The following is a 27,675-nucleotide window of genomic DNA, read 5'->3' as shown; positions in this document are numbered from 1 at the left end:
TTGCCATATATAATACACCGACCAATCATTATCTGACACAACAAGTTAAAATTTAATTGGACAATATGAAGTAATAAGCGGTAATTTTCTGGTCATTCATAAATCGTTTGAAAATTACATGGTTAGACGAATTTACATTTATGAAGCGATCTGAATCTGCGTCGTTGAAACAATGGATGTTAACTGTGTAACCGCACTGGGTAGTACGTTAACATTAGCTCAAATGATCTATAGGGAATTTTAATAATTAATCATGAATATGATTAATATATTGCATATTACAGTTACATTAAATTATCGAAGTTGAAAATAGATCGATTATATGAATATATGAATAATCAATCACAACAAATTATAATTCCTCATTCATATATCAATAATCTTATTTCAGATCGATTATGAGAACCCTTAATGGAAATTAATGTAATTATCAAACAGCTGTTTGTCCAGCAAAACGGCCGTAAGTTTAACTTATCAACTTCTCAATAAAGTTATCACTTCTTATAAACTCCAAGAAATATTAACTTTCTGGCCGTGAACATTAATTTTCCTGTGTTTATAAAATTAAACTACTCAACGTAGTAAATAATAAAAGCTTGTAGCTAGGATCAGCATCTCATTGACTTTGTAATACGAGCAGACAGACAGAACCAATCAGGAATAGGCTACATATTGGATTTTAATAATTGAACTAATAATACATCGAATTAAGGAATACATGTATATACAACCGAAACAAACAAAACGAAAAACATTACAAACACGAATTAAAATAGGATGAGAGAGGAAGAGAAAAATGAGAGAGAAGGAGAGGAATGAACGAGAGAAAGTGAAACTAAAGGTCAGGATGAGAGAGATCACCGAGATGATCTCAGCATGGCAAAAATCACAGGCAATGTAACCTTGAGAGAGACAACAAGAAATCACATCAATCAAATCAAATCAAAACTTGCGTATGGTTCTCTTTGTATTTGCGAAAGACGAGCGTGCGTGGGTCGTCCTTTTGGATCTGTGCGTTCTTTCGTGTCTTCCGGTGCGAGCAGACTCGCGCGAAGTTTTAAAGGTTCACCGAACGTGAAGTTACCAAATAAATGATTCAGAGTTCATCTCCCTTGTGGAGGGAGAGGCGAATATGAAAATAAAACTTAGTAAAGAAAAGAAAACGGAGATGAAAGCTCCCTAAAGAGCCCTGGAACCGGAAATTCTCTCAGACGCAGTGCTCGTGCGTGTGTCCTTCAGGAGAAGCGTGCGCGGGAATTTCAAAAGAGTCTTTTTCTTTGAGTTGACGTTACCGGCTACGTTCACTTCACTGAACGTAGGTAGAGTCCGAAGACGAAAATAAAGAAAAGACTTCAAGAAAAGAAAAGAGAAACGGAGAACGCTCCCTAAACGGGAGCCATGGATCTTCTCACAAAAAGTGCTTCAGAGAAAGTTCTGTGTCAGTCTCTTATGGAGAGGATGGGCTCACGCCTGCTTCGCGTACGTGAACCAATCATCTTAGAGTATCTCGAGCAGGAAAAGCTATTCTTTGTCTTGTCAGGAGAACTTATTTGCATAGTTTATGATGGTATAAAATTCCTCATTTCTACCTAGAAAGATTGTACACACAGAACAATACATTTTACTGTAATCTCCTATGTACGGTTGGTTTAGTCAGAACGAGACAGTTAAACAGATACCAAGAATGGCAGGTAAAGGTAGAAGAAACATAAAGTTACATTCATATGCAGAATTACGCACATTTAAAGTTTTGATTAATTTAATTGGATTAAATTAATTGGAATTGCCAGAGAACGTTGGTGACATTCTCAAAACTAAAATACTTTTGATTCAAGATTACACATTAGAAAACTACACCTCTATTATAAAGAAACAACTAATCATACATGCATATTGGAGTGTACATACGTTAAAGGGATATTTCTATCCTAAGTTACACACAAAGGTGTGTGTGTGTGTGTGTGTGTGTATGTGTGTGTGGGATGGTGACTCAGTCTCCCGGGGGTGTTGTAAAGTGTTATCCTATAGCAGGGGGGTCAGGTTACAAGACCATGTTTCTATTTGAGAACATTACTTAGGAGAAACACTTCCAAGTTACAAATCAGAAAATCATAACTATGGCATGAAAGGGCTAACCAGCTATGCAACGCCCAAACCTATCAAATACATCTTAGTAATGACTTACATGATGAGTGTAAAGAAACGTTTGTGTGTGTGTGATGTCACGTAGCAGGAGAAAGTTTCGTTATCTCTCTGTGGGTCTCTTTGCAGCTCCCCACAGGGGAAGAAGAATGTTGGTTTCAGGTTCTGGGAGGTCTCTGAGATGCCATTAAGTGTCGGAAGAGCTGTAAAAGTTGCCACACAGCGCAGACCTAGCGGCTCTAGGGCTATGAGTTACATTTACAGGTCAAACGTTAAAAGTTTGGCCAAAATTTATAATGACAAGGCTTCTGGAGTTTGCAGGGAAAAACAGAATCATGATTCTTGCACATCCGTTACAACTGACTACAAAGCACTGAACAAAACCAGCACCAAAAGTAGCATTAATGGTAGGCTAAGTAGTATTCAAGTCACTTGTATTTTGTCTATGTATATTGATACACCGTTAATAATGCTAGCATAGATAATTATGCAGCAATAGTATAATAATACAGTACTACTGGTCAAAAATTTGGATACTACTATTTTAATGGGGTTTTTTTAAGTCTCTTTTTTTTGTAAAGTCTCTTATGCGCATCAAGCCTGCATTTATTTGATCAAAAATACAGAAAAAATGATTACAATTTAAAATAATAGTTTTCTATTTTAATATACTATAATATAATATATTTTAAAAAATCATTTATTTCTGTGATGCAAAGCTGGATTTTCAACAGACATAACTCCAGTCTTTAGTGTCACATGATTCTTCAGAATCATTCTAATATGCTGATTTATTATCAATGTTGGAAACAGTTTTTTTATTGAACCTGTGATACTTTTTTCAGGATTCATTGATGAAAAAAAAGTTAAATAGAACAACTTAAGTCTTTACTGTCACTTTTTTTAAATCAATTTAGCACAATCTTGCTGAATAAAAGTATTAATTTCTTCAAAAAAAAAGAAAAAAAAGAAAAGAAAAGAAAGAAAGAAAGAAAGAAAATTACTGACCCCAAGCTTTTGAACGGTAGTGTATTTATAAGATGCTGTTCTTTTTTTTAAGAATCCCGAAAAAAGTATCAAAGATTATAAGTATATTATAATAGAAAACAATTATTTCAAATTGTAGTAATATTTCTGTAACAATATTACTGTTTTTTTCTGTATTTTAGATCAAATAAATGCAGCCTTGATGAGCATAAAAGGCTTCTTTCAAAAACATTATAAATAGTAGTGTCTAAACTTTTGGCCGGTAGGCTACTTGTATACTATTATACTTATATACTTATTAATACTACTATATATATATATATATATATATATATATATATATTAGTAGTATTAATAAGTATATAAGTATAATATATATATATATATATATATATATATATATATATACATACAGTATATGCCCCTTTTTTACATTTGAGCACCTGCCCCTGATGAACCCTCTGCACGTCCCTGACGCATACCTATAGATTAAATGTGTAGTAGCTGATGATAATGCTTTTCAAAAATATTCAATGCTTGCACCTTGGAACCTATTTCAAGGTTTGTATTCTCGAGCCACCAGGCACTGTTGTTGTCCAAATGAGCAGCCAGAACACATTAAAGGAACACTCCACCCATTTGCATTAAGCTTTGCAATGTTAGAAACCCAGTCATACTATTGAATGGTCGTGCAACATTTTCTCATTTTCCCCTGAGACGAGAGAAATCTGTATTTACCTCTTTACACTTCCTCGTCATTTTGCGTCATCGTCATTTTGCGTCATTGTAGGAGGAAGTGTAAGAGGGGGGGATTTCTGTTAAGACTACAAGCACTAGTTCCCACCCTTTCAAACCCGCCCATAGGGGGTTGGACCTAATGCGCTAACAGACCTATCACAGATCAGTGCGAGTACGTTTGATTTCACCAGCAGAAACCTGCTGAAAACATGGACGAAGAAAGCTAAAATACATTTTCTGGCTTTTCTCAGTCTAGAAAGCTCCAAATTCAAAAATAATTTCACATTTCTTCTACATAAATGACCTATTTTAAATACACATTCATCTTTCCAGCGGTGGAATGTTCCTTTAAGGGGTTTCAGTTAGAACGGTGTTGTGTAAGCGGCCCCTAAGTTAATAACTAATGACCTTTGCAACAGAAGTGAATCAATCAAAACTAACTTTAGCTGGACAATAACTATTCTAGAGCTGCTGTAAAGCCAAAACAATCTCTGTTATTTTAATTTCCTATTATCACTGAAAAGCTGCTTTGAAACAATCTATATTGTTAAAAGCGCTATATAAATGAAGGTGACTTGACTCTACTTGACTATTCCTCATTCATAATTTGTTGATAAATTCATGAATGTTGAATGTTACATACACATACTCATGGACATATAGCAAATGGAATTAAAAGCAAGTTAGTAAAGCGAAGGCTGTTCATGTATTCAACTGCCCTGCTCTGGCAGCTCTTGGTACGACACATATATGAACCCCTGATACATCACACTGCACACAGATACTGATGGATAAACATGGTTGAACTCTTCAGGTCACATTAAGCACATATATAACCAATTCAGTACACAGACCATGTTCTTTGTCCATATCTCATGTAAAGTTAATGCTTGCAACACTCTTTACTCACATAATATGAGTTTTGTGGGTGGGACTTGACCGACTTCTGAATCCATTGGGAATTGATTGGATGGTGAACCAGTGCATACAGTAAATTGTAATTTGGCTGTTGGCTAACATTATCTAAAAGGGTTCATTTTGTTTTGATGTGTACTTCAAGGGCTCTCACAGTCAAAAGGAATGTTGAGATGTCCCTCTTCGACTGTGATTTCATGCTAAATTTTTTTGCTTCCAAAATTGAAAATGTCAGATTCAAGCAGTGGGGCTGTTTAAATGTCACTCTAAATTTTTCAGTGATACATTGGGTTTTCCTAAGGAAAATGAAACAACACAGGGTCCACATGAGGACCAGTGGTCTTTTAGTTGTCTCAGTTATTTGAGTCACAGAACTGTCTGGATGGATTGAGACACAGGCGTCTTCAGTGATAACAAGTGTACAAAAGAAACCTGTGATGTTTAAATTATTGGATTATAATACAAATGAACATGATGATTACTACACAGTCCTGGAACAACCTATATTAAAATAACACATAGTTCACTGCTTCAATAGATGGAAATTTGTGCTCATATTTTCATAATACAATTGGTTGAAATAGAGAGGAAGAAATTAATCAATTATTAAATTATAGGCAGGCATTAGGTCAGTGTTACAGTCACATCATTTCATCACAATCATTTAATTATATCAGTACACAAATGATGAGATCTGCTGTAGAAATTGAATTAACTGCTGTTATTTCAAATTAAAAATGATGTATTCCATTCTGAGTTAATGGGAAAAATTCCGGTGGGATATGAGATAAATCCTTTTCTTTGCTATAGTGTTAAATTAAGAATGTGTGTCGGTCTTGTTGTTGAAGGGCTTTGACGGAACCATTGTGATGCAAGAGAGAATGTAGGGGACAATGTGTCACTTTTGAATGATTTATTACCCCCATAAATTTCATAACCCCCTCCCACTTTCGGACTGTACACTAAAAAGTCTTTACCCCCTCCCAATCACCCTAACCCGTCCCTCCCAACTTCGGACTGGACACCTGTTGTGGACACCTGTTCCGACCATCTGTTTATCACCCCCACTATCCCCCATCCTGAGGTATTTATGACTGTATAGGAATGTGAATGTGTTTTTGAACTGTAAATGTTCGAAAATGGTGAAAAAAACATTCAAAACAATGCATTTTAAACTTTTAAGAAGCGTTTTTATCTTTTAAGAAAACTTTAAGAAAAGCGTTTTTAAACTTTTAAGGAGCGTTTGTTTATATCTATGGATATACCTTCTACCCTCATGTTTGTCTTGCACAAACGGCAATAGTCGCTGAACGCCATCGTGTACACATAAATCTCTGACCCATCGTCTTCTTCCTCGTGGAATTTCTGTCGCTCTACATACGTCATCTGGTATAATTGAAACGATTGGCTATGAGCTACGTACAGGCGCATTTGATAGACATTCGTAGCGCCCAATAAACGGCTCTGGGCATTCGTAAACCACGCCTCAAATACGAGAAAATGAACATGTGGTTCCCAGACCACGTCTCAATGAGACGAAGTCTGACGCCAGGCTAATTCTTACCTGTAATTTCTAGATATCTGTAATACTATTTTCACTAGTTAAAATGCTAATTCTTGATATCAACAATTGAATTTCAACTAGTAAAAACTATAATTCTTGATATCTGTAATTGTATTTTCACTGTGTGTGTGTGTTGCAGAGGGTGAGACATGAAAGTCTTTGGTCTGAAAATTAAATAGAATTTCTCCTGTGACAATGTTATTTGTTAAAAACAATTATTATGTTTCAACATTATTTTGTTAAGCTATCTACCATTAATTTAAATCAACTTCTGGTGTCTGATGGGGCGGCTCTTCATCAGCTTTTGAGGGGGAGGGCGTGTTAGGTGGGTGGAGTCTGTGCGAGGCGCTGCACAGCGTTCAGAGCTCATTCTAACTCATGACATAGAAGTGTACGGACGTGTTTTCGCGGAGCTGCGTAAGGAATTTGTTTTCCTAAAACCTCTTCATCAGCTTGAGGAGGGGCGTGTTAGGTGGGTGGAGTCTGTGGGTGGCCCCTCGCAGCATCCCAGTGTCTCATTCTAACTTTTGACTTAAGAGTTTTGTTCTTCTTTAACAACTGACTGTAAAACGTAAGACTATTTTTGATACTATCTTTGATACATGTCTGATGTCATTTTAACACTAACACATTTTTGATAACTTTTAGAAAATGCAATTTAAACTTTTTCATTGTGTTTTAACGTTTTTAACATTTTACAAATGTATGTATACCAACCCATGGTACAGTGAGGAAAATAAGTATTTGAACACCCTGCTATTTTGCAAGTTCTCCCACTTGGAAATCATGGAGGGGTCTGAAATTGTCATCGTAGGTGCATGTCCACTGTGAGAGACATAATCAAAAAAAAAAAATCCAGAAATCACAATATATGATTTTTCACCTCGTGGGGTCTCAATGATCCTAAGAAAGGTGAGAAATCAGCCCAGAACTACACGGGAGGAGCTGGTCAATGACCTGAAAAGAGCTGGGACCACCGTTTCCAAGGTTACTGTTGGTAATACACTAAGACGTCATGGTTTGAAATCATGCATGGCACGGAAGGTTCCCCTGCTTAAACCAGCACATGTCAAGGCCCGTCTTAAGTTTGCCAATGACCATTGGGATGATCCAGAGGAGTCATGGGAGAAAGTCATGTGGTCAGATGAGACCAAAATATAACTTTTTGGTCATAATTCCACTAAACGTGTTTGGAGGAAGAAGAATGATGAGTACCATCCCAAGAACACCATCCCTACTGTGAAGCATGGGGGTGGTAGCATCATGCTTTGGGGGTGTTTTTCTGCACATGGGACAGGGCGACTGCACTGTATTAAGGAGAGGATGCCAGTATTGCGAGATTTTGGGACAACCTCCTTCCCCTCAGTTAGAGCATTGAAGATGGGTCGAGGCTGGGTCTTCCAACATGACAATGACCCGAAGCACACAGCCAGGATAACCAAGGAGTGGCTCTGTAAGAAGCATATCAAGGTTCTGGCGTGGCCTAGCCAGTCTCCAGACCTAAACCCAATAGAGAATCTTTGGAGGGAGCTCAAACTCCGTGTTTCTCAGCGACAGCCCAGAAACCTGACTGATCTAGAGAAGATCTGTGTGGAGGAGTGGGCCAAAATCCCTCCTGCAGTGTGTGCAAACCTGGTGAAAAACTAGAGGAAACGTTTGACCTCTGTAATTGCAAACAAAGGCTACTGTACCAAATATTAACATTGATTTTCTCAGGTGTTCAAATACTTATTTGCAGCTGTATCATACAAATAAATAGTTAAAAAATCATACATTGTGATTTCTGGATTTTTTTTTTTAGATTATGTCTCTCACAGTGGACATGCACCTACGATGACAATTTCAGACCCCTCCATGATTTCTAAGTGGGAGAACTTGCAAAATAGCAGGGTGTTCAAATACTTATTTTCCTCACTGTATTTTAATGATATACATTGTTTTAAATATCTTTTTATATGTGAAAGTACACCTTTTCTTCAAATGTAAGTGAAAAAACCTTTCTTTAATAAAAAAACACTGATCTTATCTCTGACTCTGTCATCCTTATACAACGCTTCTTAAAAGTTTAAAATACATTGTAGACACTTCAAAAACACACTCGCATTCCTGTACAGTCATAAATACCTCAGGATGGGGGATAGTGGGGGTGATAAACAGATGGCCAGAACAGGTGTCCATAGGTGTACAGTCCGAAAGTGGGAGGGAGGGGGTTATGAAATTTATGGTTTTGATGGAATTTTTATGGGGGCAATAAATCAATCAAAAGTGACACATTGCCCCCTACATTCTCTCTGATGCAGGTGGGAAGCTAAGAGCAAATATTGATCCGAGCTGACAGATTGCTTCCTTGTGACACATTGTTGCATCCTATCACCCTTAAGGAGAGGAGTGCGAACACACACACACACACACACACACACACACACACACACACACACACACACACACACACACACACACACACACACACACACACACACACACACACACACACACACACACACACACACACACAGGCTGAGACAATGAAATGACCTGCTTACAGCTCTACATTTGGCACAATAGAGTACAAATGAAGGCCTGAAAATCCTTACTTTTTTTCAACAAAAAGTCAATAAAAGAATTTTCTTAACCTTATGGAACACAGTTAAATATATATTCTTTATTATTTAAAAATAGTTAATAATTTTACAAATTAACTAAAGTATTTACTCAAATAATTGTAAAAATGTATATGTATAATATAATAGATTTCTGCTACAATTCAATAACAATTCAACAAAAGATTTTAATGCTGCTTAGGTGTTTCTAATAGTATCCAGCTGAGACCAGCGCACTAAGCCATCAGACACAGCCTGGAAGTGAGGGCGGAGCTTATACAGCTATTTTCACATGGATTTTGATCCTCTTTGTGCTCACTTCAGGGTCCGATATTGTTTATGTCTTTGTTATGCTCTGTACGTTGCCTACTTCTCGCAATTGTGTTATTTGAGTTTGTTTTCTAAAAAAATATTTTATTTTGGAACCTTTTGGACCTACACGTTACACACATGCATGTGGTATTATAATATACAATAAATATTTTAAAAAAGTACAGTATTTTAAAATATATAAATCTTGTTTAATGTTATGTTAAAAAACAATAGTTTGCTCATTGTAATGCTATAAATGGTGTTCATTAATTGATATTTAATTTTAATAAATGTATTATTACCTTCATGTTAATGTCATTACAAATTAAAAACTGAGTATGGGCAATTAATGTCAAATAATCTGTATTAATCATATCAAAATAAACATTTAATACAAAGCCTTGAACTAAAATAATTTAAAAACAGCTCATCATTTACTGAGCACATGAACAAAAAAACACTCAAACTTTAAACATTAAATAGAAAGAACAACATCATTCTTGAAAAAAACATTGTCATATTAGTATTATGTACATAATTTGTTTATAAACTAAAATGCACCACACTTATTTCTCAACTATGACAAATGCAAATAACACACACACACACGCACACACACAAACATTCACAAACCATAAATATAACAGAAAAAAGTGGAACAAACCATTTTTCAAAAATAATACATTCAAAACATACAGTTACTTAAAGTCCAAGTTACACAAAGCACAATGTAATCAAATTACCCACAGAAAAAAATATCTATACAATAAATCATGACAACAAATTTAATCTTCAATAATAAAATAAGATGTGCACGTGGCATGATAAACAATTAAAATATTATAACGTAAGCCAAAGAATTACTGAATAAATCTTTAAAAATAAACCAAAAAAAATAAACATGTACCCACGTTTATTGAAAGTGTACCCTACATCGAGCCAATGTTTCGTAACTAATCTTAGTTGTCAGTAATGAAAAAGACCAGGGGAAATCTAGATCAAGGTGAGTAGTTTTATATCATCATCCTTCACCAACAGTATCTATTGGAAAAGGTAACCTATGCTCACTTAGTTCTCTTTAGTTTTCAAAAAAGAAATAATAATCCTATGGGATTTGATACAGCAACACAGTTTGGTTGTCATCTTCTGGTCACGAATTTGTTATTTATTCATTCATATCCTTTCCCCTCTTTCTCTGTCTTTTTAACCTTTTGGGGATGCCAGCTGGGAGAGTTTGCTGCCAAAGCATCACAATCCCAAAGGAATTAGTGCTCAAGCAAAGCCAGGGTGCATTTAGATTTGACTAGTGTGTGCTCAAAATACCAGAAGTCTAGTGTGCACACACACACACACACACATTGTCACGGGAACACACGGGAAAACAGGTAGATCCAAATGCAGCATATTTATTATTAGGGCAATCCAATTCATAGTCATCCAGGCAGGGTTCAAAGTCCATTTTAGCAATCCAAACACAATAAACAAAACAAGAAACAGGCTAGAACACAGACCAGAAGTGTAGTGACAAATAACAACGACTCCGTGACATGGACTGAAACAGACAGGGTATTTATACACAGATACTAACAAGGTGACGGGAAACAGCTGTGTGCAATGATCAATGATTAGACAGAACAGGATGATGGGAAATGTAGTGCATGAGAGAATGACACCGTGGGGGACAAGGACCTCTAGTGGACACCCGGGGAAACACAAACCAGACACTGTGACATAACCCCCCCTCTACGGAGCGGCTACCAGATGCTCCAAGACCCACAAAAAACAACCAAAACAAGAGTCCAGGAGGGAGGTGGAACGGTGGAGGATCAGGGGGAGGGATGGAGGGCCAGGTCCATGAAAGGGAACAGGAACAGGAGGTGATGGCTTAGCCGGCGGCCAGGGCGAAGCAGACGACCCATCGGGTGGCCAGGGCGAAGCAGACGATCCATCGGGTGGCCAGGGCGGAGACTCCCTCAGGCGGCCAGGGCGGAGCAGACAGTCCATCGGGCGGCCATGGCGAAGACGACCCTTCGGGCAGCCAGGGCGGAGACTTTCCTTCAGACGGCCAGGGCGGAGCAGACAGTCCATCAGGCGGCCAGGGCGGAGACGACCCTTCGGGCGGCCATGGCGGAGCAGACAGTCCATCGGGTGGCCACGGAACAGGAACCTGCTCAGGAACAGGCACCGGAACAGACACAGACACCGGCTCAGGAACAGACACCGGCTCAGGAACAGACACCGGCTCAGGAACAGACACAGGCTCGGCGGCAGCCATCTTGTCCGGAAACACTGGCTCGGCGATGGCCATCTTGTCTGGAGACACAGGCTCAGCGGCGGCCATCTTGTCCGGAGACACTGGCTCAGCAGACGTGACCTGAACGGTCTCTGGATCGGCAGACGGGACCTGAACGGTCTCTGGATCGGCAGACGGGACCTGAACGGTCTCTGGACCTGAACGGTCTCTGGATCGGCAGACGGGACCTGAACGGTCTCTGGATCGGCAGACGGGACCTGAACGGTCTCTGGATCGGCAGACGGGACCTGCACAGTCTCTGGATCGGCAGACGGGACCTGAACAGTCTCTGGATCGGCAGACGTGCTGTGTCTCCTCCATGCATGCAGTACTGCCACTGCATAAAAGAGGAAGACAGCCCTCCTTGCCGTGGCAGGACTGATGATGGGCAGCTCCGAGACGATCTCCGAGATGACAGCGGGCTGCACAGGAACGACCTCCGGGATGACAGCGGGCTGCACAGGAACGACCTCCGGGATCACAGCGAGCTGCACAGGGACGACCTCTGGGACGACAGCGGGCTGCACAGGGACGACCTCTGGGATGACAGCGGGCTGCATGGGGACGACCTCCGGGACGACAGCGGGTTGCACGGGGATGATCTCTGGGACATTAGGGAGACGGGAAGTCTTCTTCCTCCTCCGCCGTTTCTTATGGTGAGGTGCAGGCTCCGGGCTGGACAGGACCAGCGGCGAAGGGAGCTCTGGGCTGAGCATCACCGGCCCATGGTCGAAGAAAGACTGAAGTGGAGAGTGGGTCCGGGGCTCACCTCTAGCACCTCCTCCCCTGCGGCCTCCACGAGTCCCCGAAAACCTGGCCAGACGGGTTCCCCTAAAAGACTCTCTGTCATCGGTGGAAGGGTGCTCAGGGGAATTGACCACCATGGCCTCCTCAGTCTGGCGGGCCCATAATGCAAAGCATTGAAAAATGTTCATACGGTGAGTGACCTCTTCCACTGGCAAATTCCCCCTCTGCTGCCTCCTCTCGGTCTTCGTGGTTGGGAAAGAGCCACGAAAATCCATACTGCTGGATCTATGCTTTGACGGAGTCGTTCTGTCACGGGAACACACGGGAAAACAGGTAGATCCAAATGCAGCATATTTATTATTAGGGCAATCCAATTCATAGTCATCCAGGCAGGGTTCAAAGTCCATTTTAGCAATCCAAACACAATAAACAAAACAAGAAACAGGCTAAAACACAGACCAGAAGTGTAGTGACAAATAACAACGACTCCGTGACATGGACTGAAACAGACAGGGTATTTATACACAGATACTAACAAGGTGACGGGAAACAGCTGTGTGCAATGATCAATGATTAGACAGAACAGGATGATGGGAAATGTAGTGCATGAGAGAATGACACCGTGGGGGACAAGGACCTCTAGTGGACACCCGGGGAAACACAAACCAGACACTGTGACACACATATATAAGCACACTTGGAAATGCACAAAATGACATCTGACCTGACAAACTTTATTGAAATACATAAACTGCCATGAAAGAACAACCACAATGAAGAAGGTTAAACCATTGTTTTGCTTAACTTTAATTCATAGCTTCACACTGAATAATATTTTTATTTATTTGTTTTAAATATAGGAGAAAATATGAGTAAAATATCACAATACACAGCATATCTGTGTTAAAAATATACATTATTATAGACTATTTTATAGCTTTACTAAAAAAAAACCCCATAAAACAATTATGAAAAAAAAAAAACCATGGAAAATTAAAAAGGTAACACAATTACATTATAAATATTATTTAAATTATATTCAATATATAAATATTATATAATGTTATTATAAAATATAAATTATATTTCCCATAAAATTATAAAATACATTAAGTACCATAATGTCTTGTATTTAACATTTATATTTAACACTGTGACACATAAATGAAATTGTGACAACTTGTTCTGCCTTGATTATATCTAATATCATTTATATTTTAGACTTTTGCTTCTTCATACATGTCATGTGGTGTCATTGTGCTCACATTCTTAGCAAACACCTATCGCAAAACATGGGGCTAAAAAATAATTGGAGGACAGAGTTAGTTAACCTGTAGTTACTGAGATCTTTATGAAAACTTTCTTGTTTGACAACCTATCTAATCTCCCCTATTAAAGGGATACTCCACTTTAAAATTAAAATTCTGTCATCATATACTCACCCTCATGTTGTTTCAAACCTGTATGATTTTCTTTCTTCTGCTGAACAGAAAGGAAGATATTTAGAAGAATGTCAGTAACCAGGCAGTTTGGTCTCATTGATTTCCATAGTAGGAAAAAAATATACTATGGAAGTCAATGAGACCAGAAACTGTCTGGTTACTGACATTCTTCTAAATATCTTCCTTTCTGTTCAGCAGAAGAAAGAAAATCATAAAGGATTGAAACAACATGAGGGTGAGTATATGATGACAGAATTTTCATTTTAAAGTGGAGTATCCCTTTAAGTGTACAGAGAAAGTTGTGTTGAAATGCGTATGAGCAAGTTAGCATTGAATTATTCTTAGATTATAATTGCCTATACCTTACATCCAGTGCCCACATTAGTTGCCCATAGAAACTCATTAAAGCATTTCCAGATTTGCTTACTGCAAATCTCTCTGGACGCTTCTTTCGAGATGCTCATTTCCACTTTCCCTTCATGAAGCTGGAAGAGTCACAAGCTCATTGCCCTTACAGAATGTGTAACATGTGCAAAAGTAAAGATATGATGATGGCTTTCTGTTTGGGCAGAGATTGGAAATGCTGTGGGGTGTGAATTATGTGCACTGGCCCGCGTTCCCGAGAAGCTTTTAAGAGCTTCGTGTGATCGTTCGCAACTTTTTTAACGTGCATTTCACAAAAATGCACTTATCAGAAGGTGAATTTGACATGAATGTGCGAATATGAGATTTAAGTGCTACTTAAGAGTCGCTGTCCATTCATGAAGAGCTGAAATGTCAATCCATCTGCCTATTGCATAATAAATTATAAACATTTGTAATTTACTTAATGGGAAAGGTTTGAAGTTATTATTCTTTTTTTTAAATGTCTAATAACCCAATTTTCTACATAAATATAATTTTGTTTTTGTTTTGTTTTTGTGCGGAACAATCTATTACTTACACATTTACTGCTTTGTTAATCTGACTGCAATTTCCAGTGATTAATTTTCTCAAATTCACAAGCTTCCAGGATCAAAGGCAGACATGGAGACAGTGGTTACTCACAGAGCGATTGAGTGACTACTGAGTAACAAGGTTGACAGTGCTGCCAATATTGCGGAGTGCACATTAAAGTAGCGGAAGCTGCGCTTTAGTGACATTTATCTATCAAGCGGTGGTCTGCTTTTTACTCCCCAAAAGGGATAATGATGACATTAATGTTGAACAGCATTGCAGTGCAAGCGGTATAGCGCCCTTGGGTTGAGAGGAAGAAAAAGGTTGTTGAAGAGGAGGAAGATGTGAAAGACATTTTTACGAGCCAACATTTACAATATATGGCCAGTTTTCATGTGTGGCAGCTAGTCGTTGACATGTTCTCCCTATTTCTTTATTATCAGCATTCACAAATTGTAAAATTTCCCTCTCAAATATAACATCTCCTCTTCCTCTGAATTTAATTTGTAAAGTTGTCTGCAACAATCATGCAACAAATTTGATTGTACCAAACTACGTCCACAAAAATCAGTGTACTTTGTAGTAGTCTTATTAATCAGTGTGCTTAATTAGGCCTACTTGTCTTTATTTATTTTGAAATAATTTAATAATATCATTCATTTAAAATAAAACATTTAAATGAAAGTAAATAGAATAATAATAAATGTATTACACTTATATTACACTCGTATTGTTTAGATGTAATTTTGCAGTTGTTACGTAGGTGCAAGCCAACCCGATCTCACGGGAAAACGTACAAATTCTACGAGGTGGCTAATTCGTAGGAATTCATACGACCTCACTCGTACGAATTAGTACGATTTTTGCAAAATCGTACATATTTTACGAATTGCCCAATTCGTATGAATTCATACGAATGACCTACCCCTGACCCCGCCCCTAAACCTACCCATCACGTGGGTTTAGAAAAATCGTACAAATTCGTACGAGTGAGGTCGTACGAATTCATACGAATTAGCCATCTTTTTATCATTCGTACGAATTCGTACGAATTGGTCGTGAGATAGTGTTGGTGCAAGCATGTATCTGTCTCCTTATGATGCACTTTAGCACTCTACATTTACTCAAGAATATCTATAAATCTGTGACAAGTTTCTAGTACAACTTAAGTTACAATGCTTTTGGGAAACAGCCTGTATTTCTAAGATGATTCGCACAACCATTTCTACAATCTACTTACAGTAGGCCTACAATGCTTTTGGGAAACGCAGCCCTGGACATTAAATAAACAAAGTGTCATAAATGTGTCTTTAGTAATTATTAATGTACAGTGAATCTTCGGGCTATTGCTCTTTCAGCTCAGTTTTCTTCTTTTTACTAATTATGTGTTGAATTGGTCGGTGAATTGGTCTGTAAATCTGCCAATGTAAACTATGAACAATTATAAGGTTTCATGGTATGCAAAGAAAGAGTAAAGTTTGAAAAACACAGACAGAGAAAAAGTTTGATGTGTCTTTGAACATGAGAAACGTTTTCCCTGGCTCACTTGGTGCCCTAGGTCAGTGGTTCTCAAACTTTTAAGCCAGCGACCCCTAAACTAACATTGACGAGAACTTGCGACCCCCACTACCACAGCATACACAAACAATAAACAAAAAAAACTTTGTTTTAAATCCTTCACAACATTTCAATTATGTTGCATCCACTTCCTGTGGAAGCTTGTTTCCGCCACAGAGTAAAAAATAAAAAAGGTAATTGCGACTTTATATCACGCAGTTCTGAGAAAACAAGTCAGAATTGCGAGATGTAATGATGGTGATGGTGGATACGGCTACTCGCAGTTCATCCTCTACATCAAAACGTGATCTGTATTTATTTTTCATGTATATAACAGCGGAAATATTCTGCTCGCACAAATATGTAGATCCAAATGGAAGCAGTGCATCGATTGCCAAGTGATTGAACAGCCCAATTATGTTTGACTGCTTCTCAGTGCTGCTCCACCCTTTGGGATCCAATCACCTCAACAATCACATCCATCACAGACCATAGACAACCTCCAGACTGGGCAGTGCCTGAAGACAGTCTGATAAGGTCAAACACATTAGCCATTTGTTTGTGTGTTTGTGTGATTTAGGATAGACACCAGTGAATTGCAAAGTTTTCGGCATGTCTCATATTTTGTGTATCTGTAATGCCTCTGGAAATTAAACCAGAAATTTAACATGAATAATACACTGAGATTTATTACTTCCTGTAATGATGTGAGTAATACAAATTGAGCCACAAGAGAAACATAATTCCATTTTTATTCAATTATTTGCAAAACAAAGTCCATTATTAAACATCACAAGCTTGATAAACAATTAAACTGTGATGCAGAAGAAAAGCTTTTTGAACAATTTATTATTCAGAATTAGTCCCCCATTCAAATGAATACATAATAAAACTGAATTTCTGTCTTAATTTAGGAAATAATAACAAGACACATCAACATCAGCACATTTATACTATTCAAACCCAGTATTAACTGCAGTACTAACATATATATTTTTTAAAATACAGAATGTTACATATACCACAAACAGAGTTAACATCAATTGTGGGATTTAGATTGTATTGATTCAGATGGGTTTTGAATTCATTGATTGATGACACTATGAGCATGGAGGCACAGTCTAAAGGCATGCAATCTATCTAAAACACTGTAAAGTTTAGCGCCATAAAAATTAGTTATTGTGTAGCCTTATTTCAGGCTCACATAGAGAAAGGTATCGATTTTGAAGGCAACAACAGTAACATTACAATAAAAAAGTCATAGCGACAAATATCTAGATCATCCAAACAAAATGAGTTAGACATACTGGTCCACATGACTGTTATTTCCCAGGATACCCCAGAGAGCCATCAAGCAAACATTTGAACCTTTCTTACTGTGTTGGCCTTGTTTTCTCTACAGCCTCAGCAGGTGGTCTCTCATACGTTCACTTTCTCATTTCCTTTTTTTATGTTGCTTGCTCTGCCCTTACAGCCCTGGCCATCATACCATCATGTTATGCACATTTTCTTCCATTCAGAATTCTTCAACATACCGGTCTACAACTCCGCTCAAGTGCTCAGCTTCCTCCCTGCTGTGAATATTCACTCTGTTCTCTAGAATTCACTCACGGTGATTGATGTAGATGGATTTCAACAAAATGGTACCAAAATGTGGTCCATCTATATTCACATCAAGAATCCAGTCATCTCAGGAGCTTAACAAAAGCTTTATTTTACATGTGTATTGTAAAAGTGTATTTACTCATGGGGGCAACTGTGTTGAGATCACATGACCAGCTAAAGATCAATATCAATTTCATCTTGGAAAAAGTTATATTATTGGATACTTTTATTTGTGAAATAAATTAATAGTGACTGCAAATAGGCCAATGGCATCAGTAACTGAAAATGACTTACTTTTGCTATAAGTTCAGCACAATATGGGCATTCACCAGCTAGGAACCAACCCTTCCTCATTTCCACCTTCATATTTTTATTATAATCTTCTTTTTTTAGTATTAAACATCATATTATGGAAAATCAGCTGCCTACACTGCACCGTGAACTAGAGAGCTTCCTCATCCTTGCTTTTAAGGCAAAGTTTCTAAAAGATAAGCTAAAAAGTTATTGTGTGCTACTTCTCTTTCCTTCATCCACGCATATGCTATTCTCACTCCAGACTTATTGGAAAAAAACATGCCTGTGACAACATTTCTTATGATACTCACTGCAGAGCCAAATGGTTGGAGCTTGATCTAATCCAGGGGTGGATCTAAGGGGTGGAGCTTAACCTAATTAGGTTTAGGGATAGAGTCAATGTTAGGGTTCGATGTGGTTAGACCTTTAGCTCCACTGTTTAATTAGTTTAATTATTTTCAACTGTAAAAATGAAATGTCCGATTAGTGGTGCTGAAAGGTTAATGGTCTATCGCTTTTGAAATAATGTACTACCTACACTAATCCAGTGTTGTTAAAAGTACCTGTTCTTTGGTACCAAGTAGATACTTCAATTTAAAAAAATTGATGATACATGCTTTCTGCAATACCTGTTGTATAGAGTACCGGGTCAATTCGGTACCTGCTTGAAGGTAGCTATGCTGAGCACTCTGTAAAAAATGTCAAAGGTTTCTATTTACAACGTGTTTTTTTACACCGTTGAGCATTGTAGCCAATCACAGAAATGTTAGTTAAGTGAGTGAATTCAGTAGTTATTCAGTGGCGTTTAAAGTCGACATGAAACATGAGTTGCTATAGTCTTTTTTCCCTTTTGTGACATATAACCGTGTGAAATAAACAAGAAAAAATGTAGGGTGGGGCTTGGTTTTGTACAGTTTGTCCAGTGTGAGCATATACTGAAGCACATATGCCATTTAAGTTTGCTTTTACAAGTCATTAAGCTCTTTCATCATAACTTGTGTGTCACAGGACTCAATCCAAGCGCTCCACATTGCACATTGCATTCAACCTAAATTACATTAAACTGGTTGTACCAGGTTGCTGTACCAGGTGAGCTACAGAGCTATTTTGCCATGGCAGAAAAGCCATACATATGATGCAAAAGTAAAAATGAATTAGTTTACAAATGATTTACTATGGCAAAAGATTTTTGAGGTTATAACAGTATTATGCAAGGAACTAAAAAAATTGTCTTTATTAATCGACAATCTGCACTTCTAACAATAATTTGTGTAAAAAGGAATAAAAGTCGTTGGTGTTTTACTGCCACAAGTGTACATTTCAGCTGGAAACTTCAGTAAATTGTATGTATACGTTTTGGAGTTGTATAGCACATTTTTCCAATGAGCCTATGTTGCATATTCTATCATTGAAGACTCTCCTTTCGCTCTCTCTCTGCAAATTGCAAATCAAGGCAGTGTTTAAATGAAGCTACTTTAGAATGAAAGAATCAATTATGCCCGTGATCCTGTAGAGCATTCTTCAGTTTTCACACAAGAGCACTGCCTTCTTTGTATGTAGACTGTTGCTAAGGCTACGGAATGGTGACACTGTATTAGTATGTCGCAAGCAAGAGTCACTTCTTTGACAATGTAGCAGCCTCCACTTTGAATGTCCCTGTTGTGCGCCAGTGAATAAAATAAAATTGAAAATGGTGTATGTCCTTGTGTTCACAGTTATTCCAGTGTTGGTAAATTACATCAGCTGGATATAAAGACTCTGTGTACACAACAGCAACTGTCTGCAGTCTGTTCCCTTCATATGGAACATTGTTATATTTCATATTTCGATTGAGAAACAATGTACACCTGGATATACATTTGATATAATATGTTTGTATTTACACTGTTTCAGCTCATTATTCATTGTTTTTGGTGTGTATTTTGTGCTACATACCCTCCCATAAACACGATAAGTGTCTCTGGTGCCAGTTCTGCAATGCACAAAAGCACCAATTCTTGTAATAATAACTCAATATGAAAACATGCTTCGCTTCAGTGGTCTCTCCTTGGCTGAGAGAATTGAATGACTGAATCTTGACAGTGTTTAGTAAATGGTTTCTTTGATGACATTGGTGGAGAAGGTCTGGTTGCTGCAGATGCTGATAGAGTGTCTGGTGAGAATGCGCTTCTGCTTATTATGGCGGCAGGGCAGGATTAGGTAGCGAAGCGTGGAAAAAAAAATTTGCCGGTAGTTTGCCGAGACAAGGTTGTAGAGAATGGGGTTGATGGCCGAGCTGACATAGAAGAGTACATTGGTGACCATGTAGAAGTAGTGGTAGAAATTGAAGAGAGCACTGTGGAAGAGAAAAAATAAGTATATACTGAGAGAGATGTTGATGTACCATTGTCATGCATATAGATATTTGCACTCTTTTTGAAGCCTGAAAGCTCCAGTCAACATTTACAACAAGTATGTGTAAAGAAAGTTGCCAGTAAGAAGGTGAGCAAATGTTCATTACATATGCCTTTTATGTCTTGGGTATCTACTGTATGTAGTCTGATTGCTGATAAATATTGGGTCTTTTTACATCACTTTTTGTGGTTATAAACAAACATGATGGTGATGATGATTATCTTCATTCAACCAATCTTTTTTTGACCTTTATATAAAGTAACACACAGGCACACATGCTATATTGTGTGTATAAATAATTATAATTATTTGTAGATTCAGTTTGCTGCTCAGCTTTCATAAAGAAATCAAAGTACTAAGCGTTGATTAAACCGGTAGCACTTTTTGCTAGTGAAATTATAGAAGACTCATGCTTAATTCATATCTATTTCAGCTATCCATTAAAAACACACTTTTTTTATTTCTTTCTCAATTTCCCCACACCGTCAGAAATCCATATTTATTATACTATTATTTTAAAAGAAATGAATACTTTTATTCAGCAAGGATTCATTAAATTGATCAAAAGTTACAGTAAAAACATTTATAATGTTACAAAAGATTTTTTATTTCAAATAAATGCAGTTTTTAAAAAATTTTATTCATCAAAAAATCCTGTAAAAAATGCCACAGTTAACACAAAAATGTTTCTTGAGCAGAAATCAGCATATGAGAATGATTTCTGAAGGATAATGTGACACCGAAGACTGAAAAAAATGGCTGCTGAGAATTCAGCTTTGCCCTCACAGGAATAAATCACATTTTAAAATATATTAAAATACAAAACAGTTATTTAAAATTGTAATCATATTTCACCGTATCACTGTTTTTACTGTATTTTTGATCAAATAAATGCAGGCTTTGCGAGAATATGGGTACATATAGAAAGAATGAGCATGTTTATAACATAAATACATAACATAAATGTTTATGTATATGCTATGGCTGATTTAATTTTATATCTGTTTGATTTCGATGACTTTGGTGCACTATATTCAATGATTTGTTGTTATGAAAATGAGAGCAATTTTTTCCCAGTGTGGGAGAGAGAAAGAGGGATGGTTTTGCATAGTGATTTGAGTGTGTGTCGGTAATATTAATGTCAAATGCTTCAAATGAAGGCTGCGTTTGACCCACCCTGGTGCCATCTCATGAATAATCGTATATCTCTTGGATTCATGTCTCGTCATCGCATAAAAAAAAAAAGGAAATTAGGTTTTGACTACACAGGGCAAACGTCATATTCATATTCCATTATCCATTATTCCTGTGATATTTGATCACATCAGGATTATGATATGTAGCATGTCCACAGAAGACAGAACCAGTACGAATCTCTATCAGCTCAGCAAGAATATTGACATTCAATGCAACAATCTTTGCAAACTTTGGTAAACTATTTCTTCAAGTGCTTATTGTAGCAGCCTGGGAACTTATAAACAAAACTGTCTCTGGGGACTGATAAACACCTGTGCGCCCTGACTTCCGGAAATTGTGCCAAGCCAGCCAATCAGATTGGAGCTTGCTGTTTTCAAAAAGCTCCTACAATTTTTGTGTGCAATATACATCAGGCATTTAATAAACTGTCTGTTGCCATTCCATTTGAGCCTGTTACAATGCCTTATACATATTGGTAGCATACCAAAACCTTGAATGCCTTAACATCTCCCCATTCATATGCTAACAAAAAGTAGGCTACAACCTATATTTATGAAACCTGCAGAGGACAGAAAAAATACATCAAACACCCATCTACTTTGGAGGCAAATGGCCTAACCATCAGCAAAAAATACTTGAGACTGATGTCCCACTGCCCCGTAGCTCTCCAAATGTATATAAAATGTAACGCTTTTTATTATAATATCAGTCCTCATGCTACACTTCTCAAATGTATTTAAAATATATGTATTATTCCAGCTTGAATACCTTTTAAGTATGAATAATGAGTATAATAATTTGCAATGCATCTTTAAAGAAGCTGATTTTGGTAATCTGGGCGAAGCTTCTAATGTTCTCCCTTAGGCAACATTGATGATGAGCTTTGTATCATAAAAAGCTAAACAGAACTGAGAAGAATCATTAATCTGAAAGACTTTTCTTTTCATTATTTTAATGAATGATGAATTAATTCAGTGGCTGTATAGGCTTTTGTGGAAATTATACAGCATAACATTATTCTGCAGCAGTTTAGTCAATCATATTGAAATGTATACATGCAATAATCACTTGTCATGATTCTCCTAAATGAAAAGACCTTTAATCAAATGTAAGTAAAATGTCAGGCTGACATTACGAGTCTGGTATTAATCAATATTGTCCATATTTGTGTTTTTGTAAAATCCTTTTTTGTCACCATAATGCTTCTTCATCAAAACCTTAATGCTGCCTTTCCATAACATTTTCCTTTCATATGTTCACTCCTCATCTTCTGATTCTTTCTGCTTTACTAAAACATCAAACATACTACAACATCAAGTACTGCCTCAGCTCACTGGCACACATTAAAGAACTCCTGTAAAAAAATAAAAAGTAACCCTTGCAGGTAAAAAGTACAGATGCTTCTCATACCCATAATCAGCACACCAAACCACTCAGAACACAATATCAACCACATAGCAACACACTAAAAACCACCCTGAATGCCCTGGCAACTGCATAACAACACACAATTACCCCTCAGAACAGCATTGCAACTGCAAGACTTCCTGTAGCTCAAACAGTAGAGTGTTGGCGCTTGCAACGCCAAGGTCATGGGTTGCAAGGTCCCAGGGAAAGCAAGAACTGATAAGAATGTAAAATGTGTTCCTTGAAATGCTATGTAAGTCGCTTTGGATAAAAGCGTCTGCCAAATGCATAAATGTAAATGTAAATGCATTGCAACACACTAAAACTACCAAGAACACCATAGCAAACTCACAGAAAGACACAACTCCACTTAGAACACCACATACAGTAGCAACACATTAAAACCACCAGCAATAACCTTAGAAGTGAGAATAAGCTGGTGTTTTTTACAGTTTTTCACAATTGTTAAAACACAGTTCCTAACACCTTCACCCATTTTCTCGCAACACACAAAACCAAACCTTCAAACTACATTCACAAAACCCCTGACTCTTCTGGCAAAATCAAACAATCGGCTCAAAACCATTTTATCTCTCTCTCAATAACCATTTCAGTCATATCCGACTCTTGGTGATTATATGGCCATTTCTCATCATATGCGAGAGACTGTCCATGAATTTTCTTGCCAATGTTTTTTCTGGGGTAGGTTGCCAGGTCTTTCCCCAACCCATTACATGACTTGGGACTCACACACATTCACACCTATGGCCAATTTGGCATGTCCAATCCACCTAACCTGCATGTCTTTGGACTGTGTGGGGGAAACCAGAGCACGTACAAACTCCACACAGAAAGGAGTCCTGGCTCGGTTGGGGCTTGAACTGGCGACAGTGCTACCTACTGAGCCACCGTGCCACCAAAACCATTTTACTTGTACTCAAAATCAAACAGTGCTTTCAGATCATTCACACAGCCAATATATAAACACTATAGATCATTCATTAGACACTTAATAAAAAATCTGGTGTGCCAAATCCTGCCTTGACAACACTCCACACCTTACTCTTCCTCATCCTCATCCTTTTTCTCCTCGTCCACCACCTCTTACGCATACTCTTCCTCCTCTCCCTCTCAGATTGTTTCCATCCACTGTTGGTATCAACATTCAGTGCACCTATGCTCTCTGAGCTGGCTTATATTTTGTACAGTTCACATCATTAGAAACAACAACCACTTAGAACACCAAAGCAACTGCATAGAAACACACTGTAGTTTTTATGTGCAAGTACCACTATACCACAATATTTCTAAATCTAGTTGTCATTACTGTCAAAACCAATGCATTTTTGAGCAAGGGTTCAAATGTCATGCCATTCTGGATATTGGAATTCCACTGGGGTGAACTGTACATCAAATCATAAAAATGTCCCATCACTCATCAGCATATGGTTTAGGAAGTTCACGCAAGCTATGCATGACAACCACAACATAAATTTGTGTGCAGTCAGCCACTGAAAAAAAAATCACATGTGCACGCTCACATGTTCAGATTAGTTTGCTCTGTGTATGTGGTGCTCTGTATGAATTATAAGCTGAGTCTAAGAGTATGTGCCTCAAATTTATCGATTCACCCCTTGAATCATAGAAGAAAACTCCCAGAAATCTCTACCACCACCAGATGCATCATGATTTATGTGCACTGCTGTTGGTGGGCGCTGCCCAGAACAAAGCATTGATTTGTGGAGCTATAATGTGCGGTGAGCTGGCTACAGGCTATAACTTTTCATCTTTTGTGCCTTTGTATGTTATTATAAGCTTTGTATGTTATTAATAAAAAGCTCATGGACTTCAGCAACTCTGTCTCTAAAAAACAGAGGAATTTTTTGTGCATCTGCATACTCTCAGCATGTGTGCATTGTCCAATAAGAGAGTGCAAATCGAAGAGTTGAGAGAATGTTTTACATTTGAAGTTTCATTAGATTTTTATTGTATTGTGTTGTGATTTTAAAAAAAACTGAAACTCACAGTGGCCATTCAGTGACATAGCAGTACATTAGTCTTCGAGCATGGTACGGCAACCAGCACACCACAAAAGCAATGACCACGGCACCTGTGGAGAATAAAATAAAAGAGAAATAATAGGTAAAACATTCATAATAAGGAGCAATTTCACCTTTGTGAAATAATATATGTAAATCAACAGGTTTTAAGAGCACTGGTGGCTTCAGCATGTAATAGGCACATTTTTTTAGAAACAGAATTTGTTTCCTGACAGAAATGAATTTGAACTCTCACACTTTTCTTTTACCGATCCCCCTTCAATCTTTCAACCCCTTTAGGTCTGATCCGAGTCAAGCAGGGATTAATTCACTCATCTCAGTTGTATCTTTGTATGAGGCTCTTGACTAGATGCACAAGGCTATTGATCTCTCATATAGTGTGAGGCAGTGACAGCAAAAAATTGCGTCCTTCCTCTGTATCAACATGTCCATATCAAGGCTTTTAGTTTTTTTTTTTTTTTTTTCAAGTTGGCTTCAACATTATGGGACTTATTCATGAAAAACAAGCAGAATGAATTTCTGTATAAATTGTATGTACAACCATTTATATGCAAGTGGTCACACTGTCACACAGTTGAATGTGACAATTTACACATGGATGGCTTCATGAACTGTTTACATAGCAATTTGTTTTGCTTGTGTTTCATAAATAAAACCTAATGGTAGATTACAAGTCATGTACGTCTGGACATTGAGATGAATATGAATGTTAACAGATAGCTTATAGCCTAGTATTAATGACCTGTGGCAGTGTTCTAGTACAAACTTGTGTTAATTCATATTCTATATTTAGTTTGTGCAAAAATGTTCAAAAGCATTTAGTAATCACTTAATGGTTAGAATTGTTAGTAATGAAATGAGAAATACCAATGAAAATATAATTTCTGCCAATTGTATATTGCAATATATGTTGACCTATCATTTATTTTATTTTATTTTATTTAAATAAAGAGTTTAACTTAGGTTGTGTTTTATTTGGCCCTATGGTATATACAGTGAGGAAAATAAGTATTTGAACACCCTGCTATTTTGCAAGTTCTCCCACTTGGAAATCATGGAGGGGTCTGAAATTGTCATCGTAGGTGCATGTCCACTGGGAGAGACATAATCTAAAAAAAAAAAATCCAGAAATCACAATATATGATTTTCTAACTATTTATTTGTATGATACAGCTGCAAATAAGTATTTGAACACCTGTCTATCAGCTAGAATTCTGACTCTCAAAGACCTGTTAGTCTGCCTTTAAAATGTCCACTCCACTCCATTTATTATCCTAAATTAGATGCACCTGTTTGAGGTCGTTAACTGCATAAAGACACCTGTCCACCCCATACAATCAGTAAGAATCCAACTACTAACATGGCCAAGACCAAAGAGCTGTCCAAAGACACTAGAGACAAAATTGTACACCTCCACAAGGCTGGAAAGGGCTACGGGGAAATTGCCAAGCAGCTTGGTGAAAAAAGGTCCACTGTTGGAGCAATCATTAGAAAATGGAAGAAGCTAAACATGACTGTCAATCTCCCTCGGACTGGGGCTCCATGCAAGATCTCACCTCGTGGGGTCTCAATGATCCTAAGAAAGGTGAGAAATCAGCCCAGAACTACACGGGAGGAGCTGGTCAATGACCTGAAAAGAGCTGGGACCACCGTTTCCAAGGTTACTGTTGGTAATACACTAAGACGTCATGGTTTGAAATCATGCATGGCACGGAAGGTTCCCCTGCTTAAACCAGCACATGTCAAGGCCCGTCTTAAGTTTGCCAATGACCATTTGGATGATCCAGAGGAGTCATGGGAGAAAGTCATGTGGTCAGATGAGACCAAAATAGAACTTTTTGGTCATAATTCCACTAAACGTGTTTGGAGGAAGAAGAATGATGAGTACCATCCCAAGAACACCATCCCTACTGTGAAGCATGGGGGTGGTAGCATCATGCTTTGGGGGTGTTTTTCTGCACATGGGACAGGGCGACTGCACTGTATTAAGGAGAGGATGACCGGGGCCACGTATTGCGAGATTTTGGGGAACAACCTCCTTCCCTCAGTTAGAGCATTGAAGATGGGTCAAGGCTGGGTCTTCCAACATGACAATGACCTGAAGCACACAGCCAGGATAACCAAGGAGTGGCTCTGTAAGAAGCATATCAAGGTTCTGGCGTGGCCTAGCCAGTCTCCAGACCTAAACCCAATAGAGAATCTTTGGAGGGAGCTCAAACTCTGTGTTTCTCAGCGACAGCCCAGAAACCTGACTGATCTAGAGAAGATCTGTGTGGAGGAGTGGGCCAAAATCCCTCCTGCAGTGTGTGCAAACCTGGTGAAAAACTACAGGAAACGTTTGACCTCTGTAATTGCAAACAAAGGCTAATGTACCAGATATTAACATTGATTTTCTCAGGTGTTCAAATACTTATTTGCAGCTGTATCATACAAATAAATAGTTAAAAAATCATACATTGTGATTTCTGGATTTTTTTTTTTAGAT

The 27,675-nt window shown here is 37.9% G+C and overlaps 1 protein-coding gene across 1 annotated transcript in view; it reads right to left on the bottom strand.

Moving 5' to 3' along the window:
* Positions 1 to 16,966: 16,966 nt before the first annotated feature.
* ntsr1 (neurotensin receptor 1 (high affinity)) overlaps positions 16,967 to 27,675 on the bottom strand; it is a 40,969-nt gene continuing 30,260 nt past the window's right edge. The window contains exons 3-4 of the mRNA XM_084098159.1: positions 25,156 to 25,240; positions 16,967 to 20,467 (exon numbers count right to left, since the gene is read on the bottom strand). Of these exons, the coding sequence (XP_083954285.1) occupies positions 20,218 to 20,467; positions 25,156 to 25,240 (335 nt within the window). The 3' untranslated portion in view covers positions 16,967 to 20,217. The remainder of the gene's footprint in view (positions 20,468 to 25,155; positions 25,241 to 27,675) is intronic.

The sequence above is a fragment of the Abramis brama genome, assembly GCF_963993115.1.
Source record: "Abramis brama genome assembly, chromosome: 22".
Taxonomy (NCBI): Eukaryota; Metazoa; Chordata; class Actinopteri; order Cypriniformes; family Leuciscidae; genus Abramis; species Abramis brama.
The sequence above is the reverse complement of the archived record's forward strand: the minus strand, read 5'-3'. Positions and strand labels throughout refer to the sequence as shown.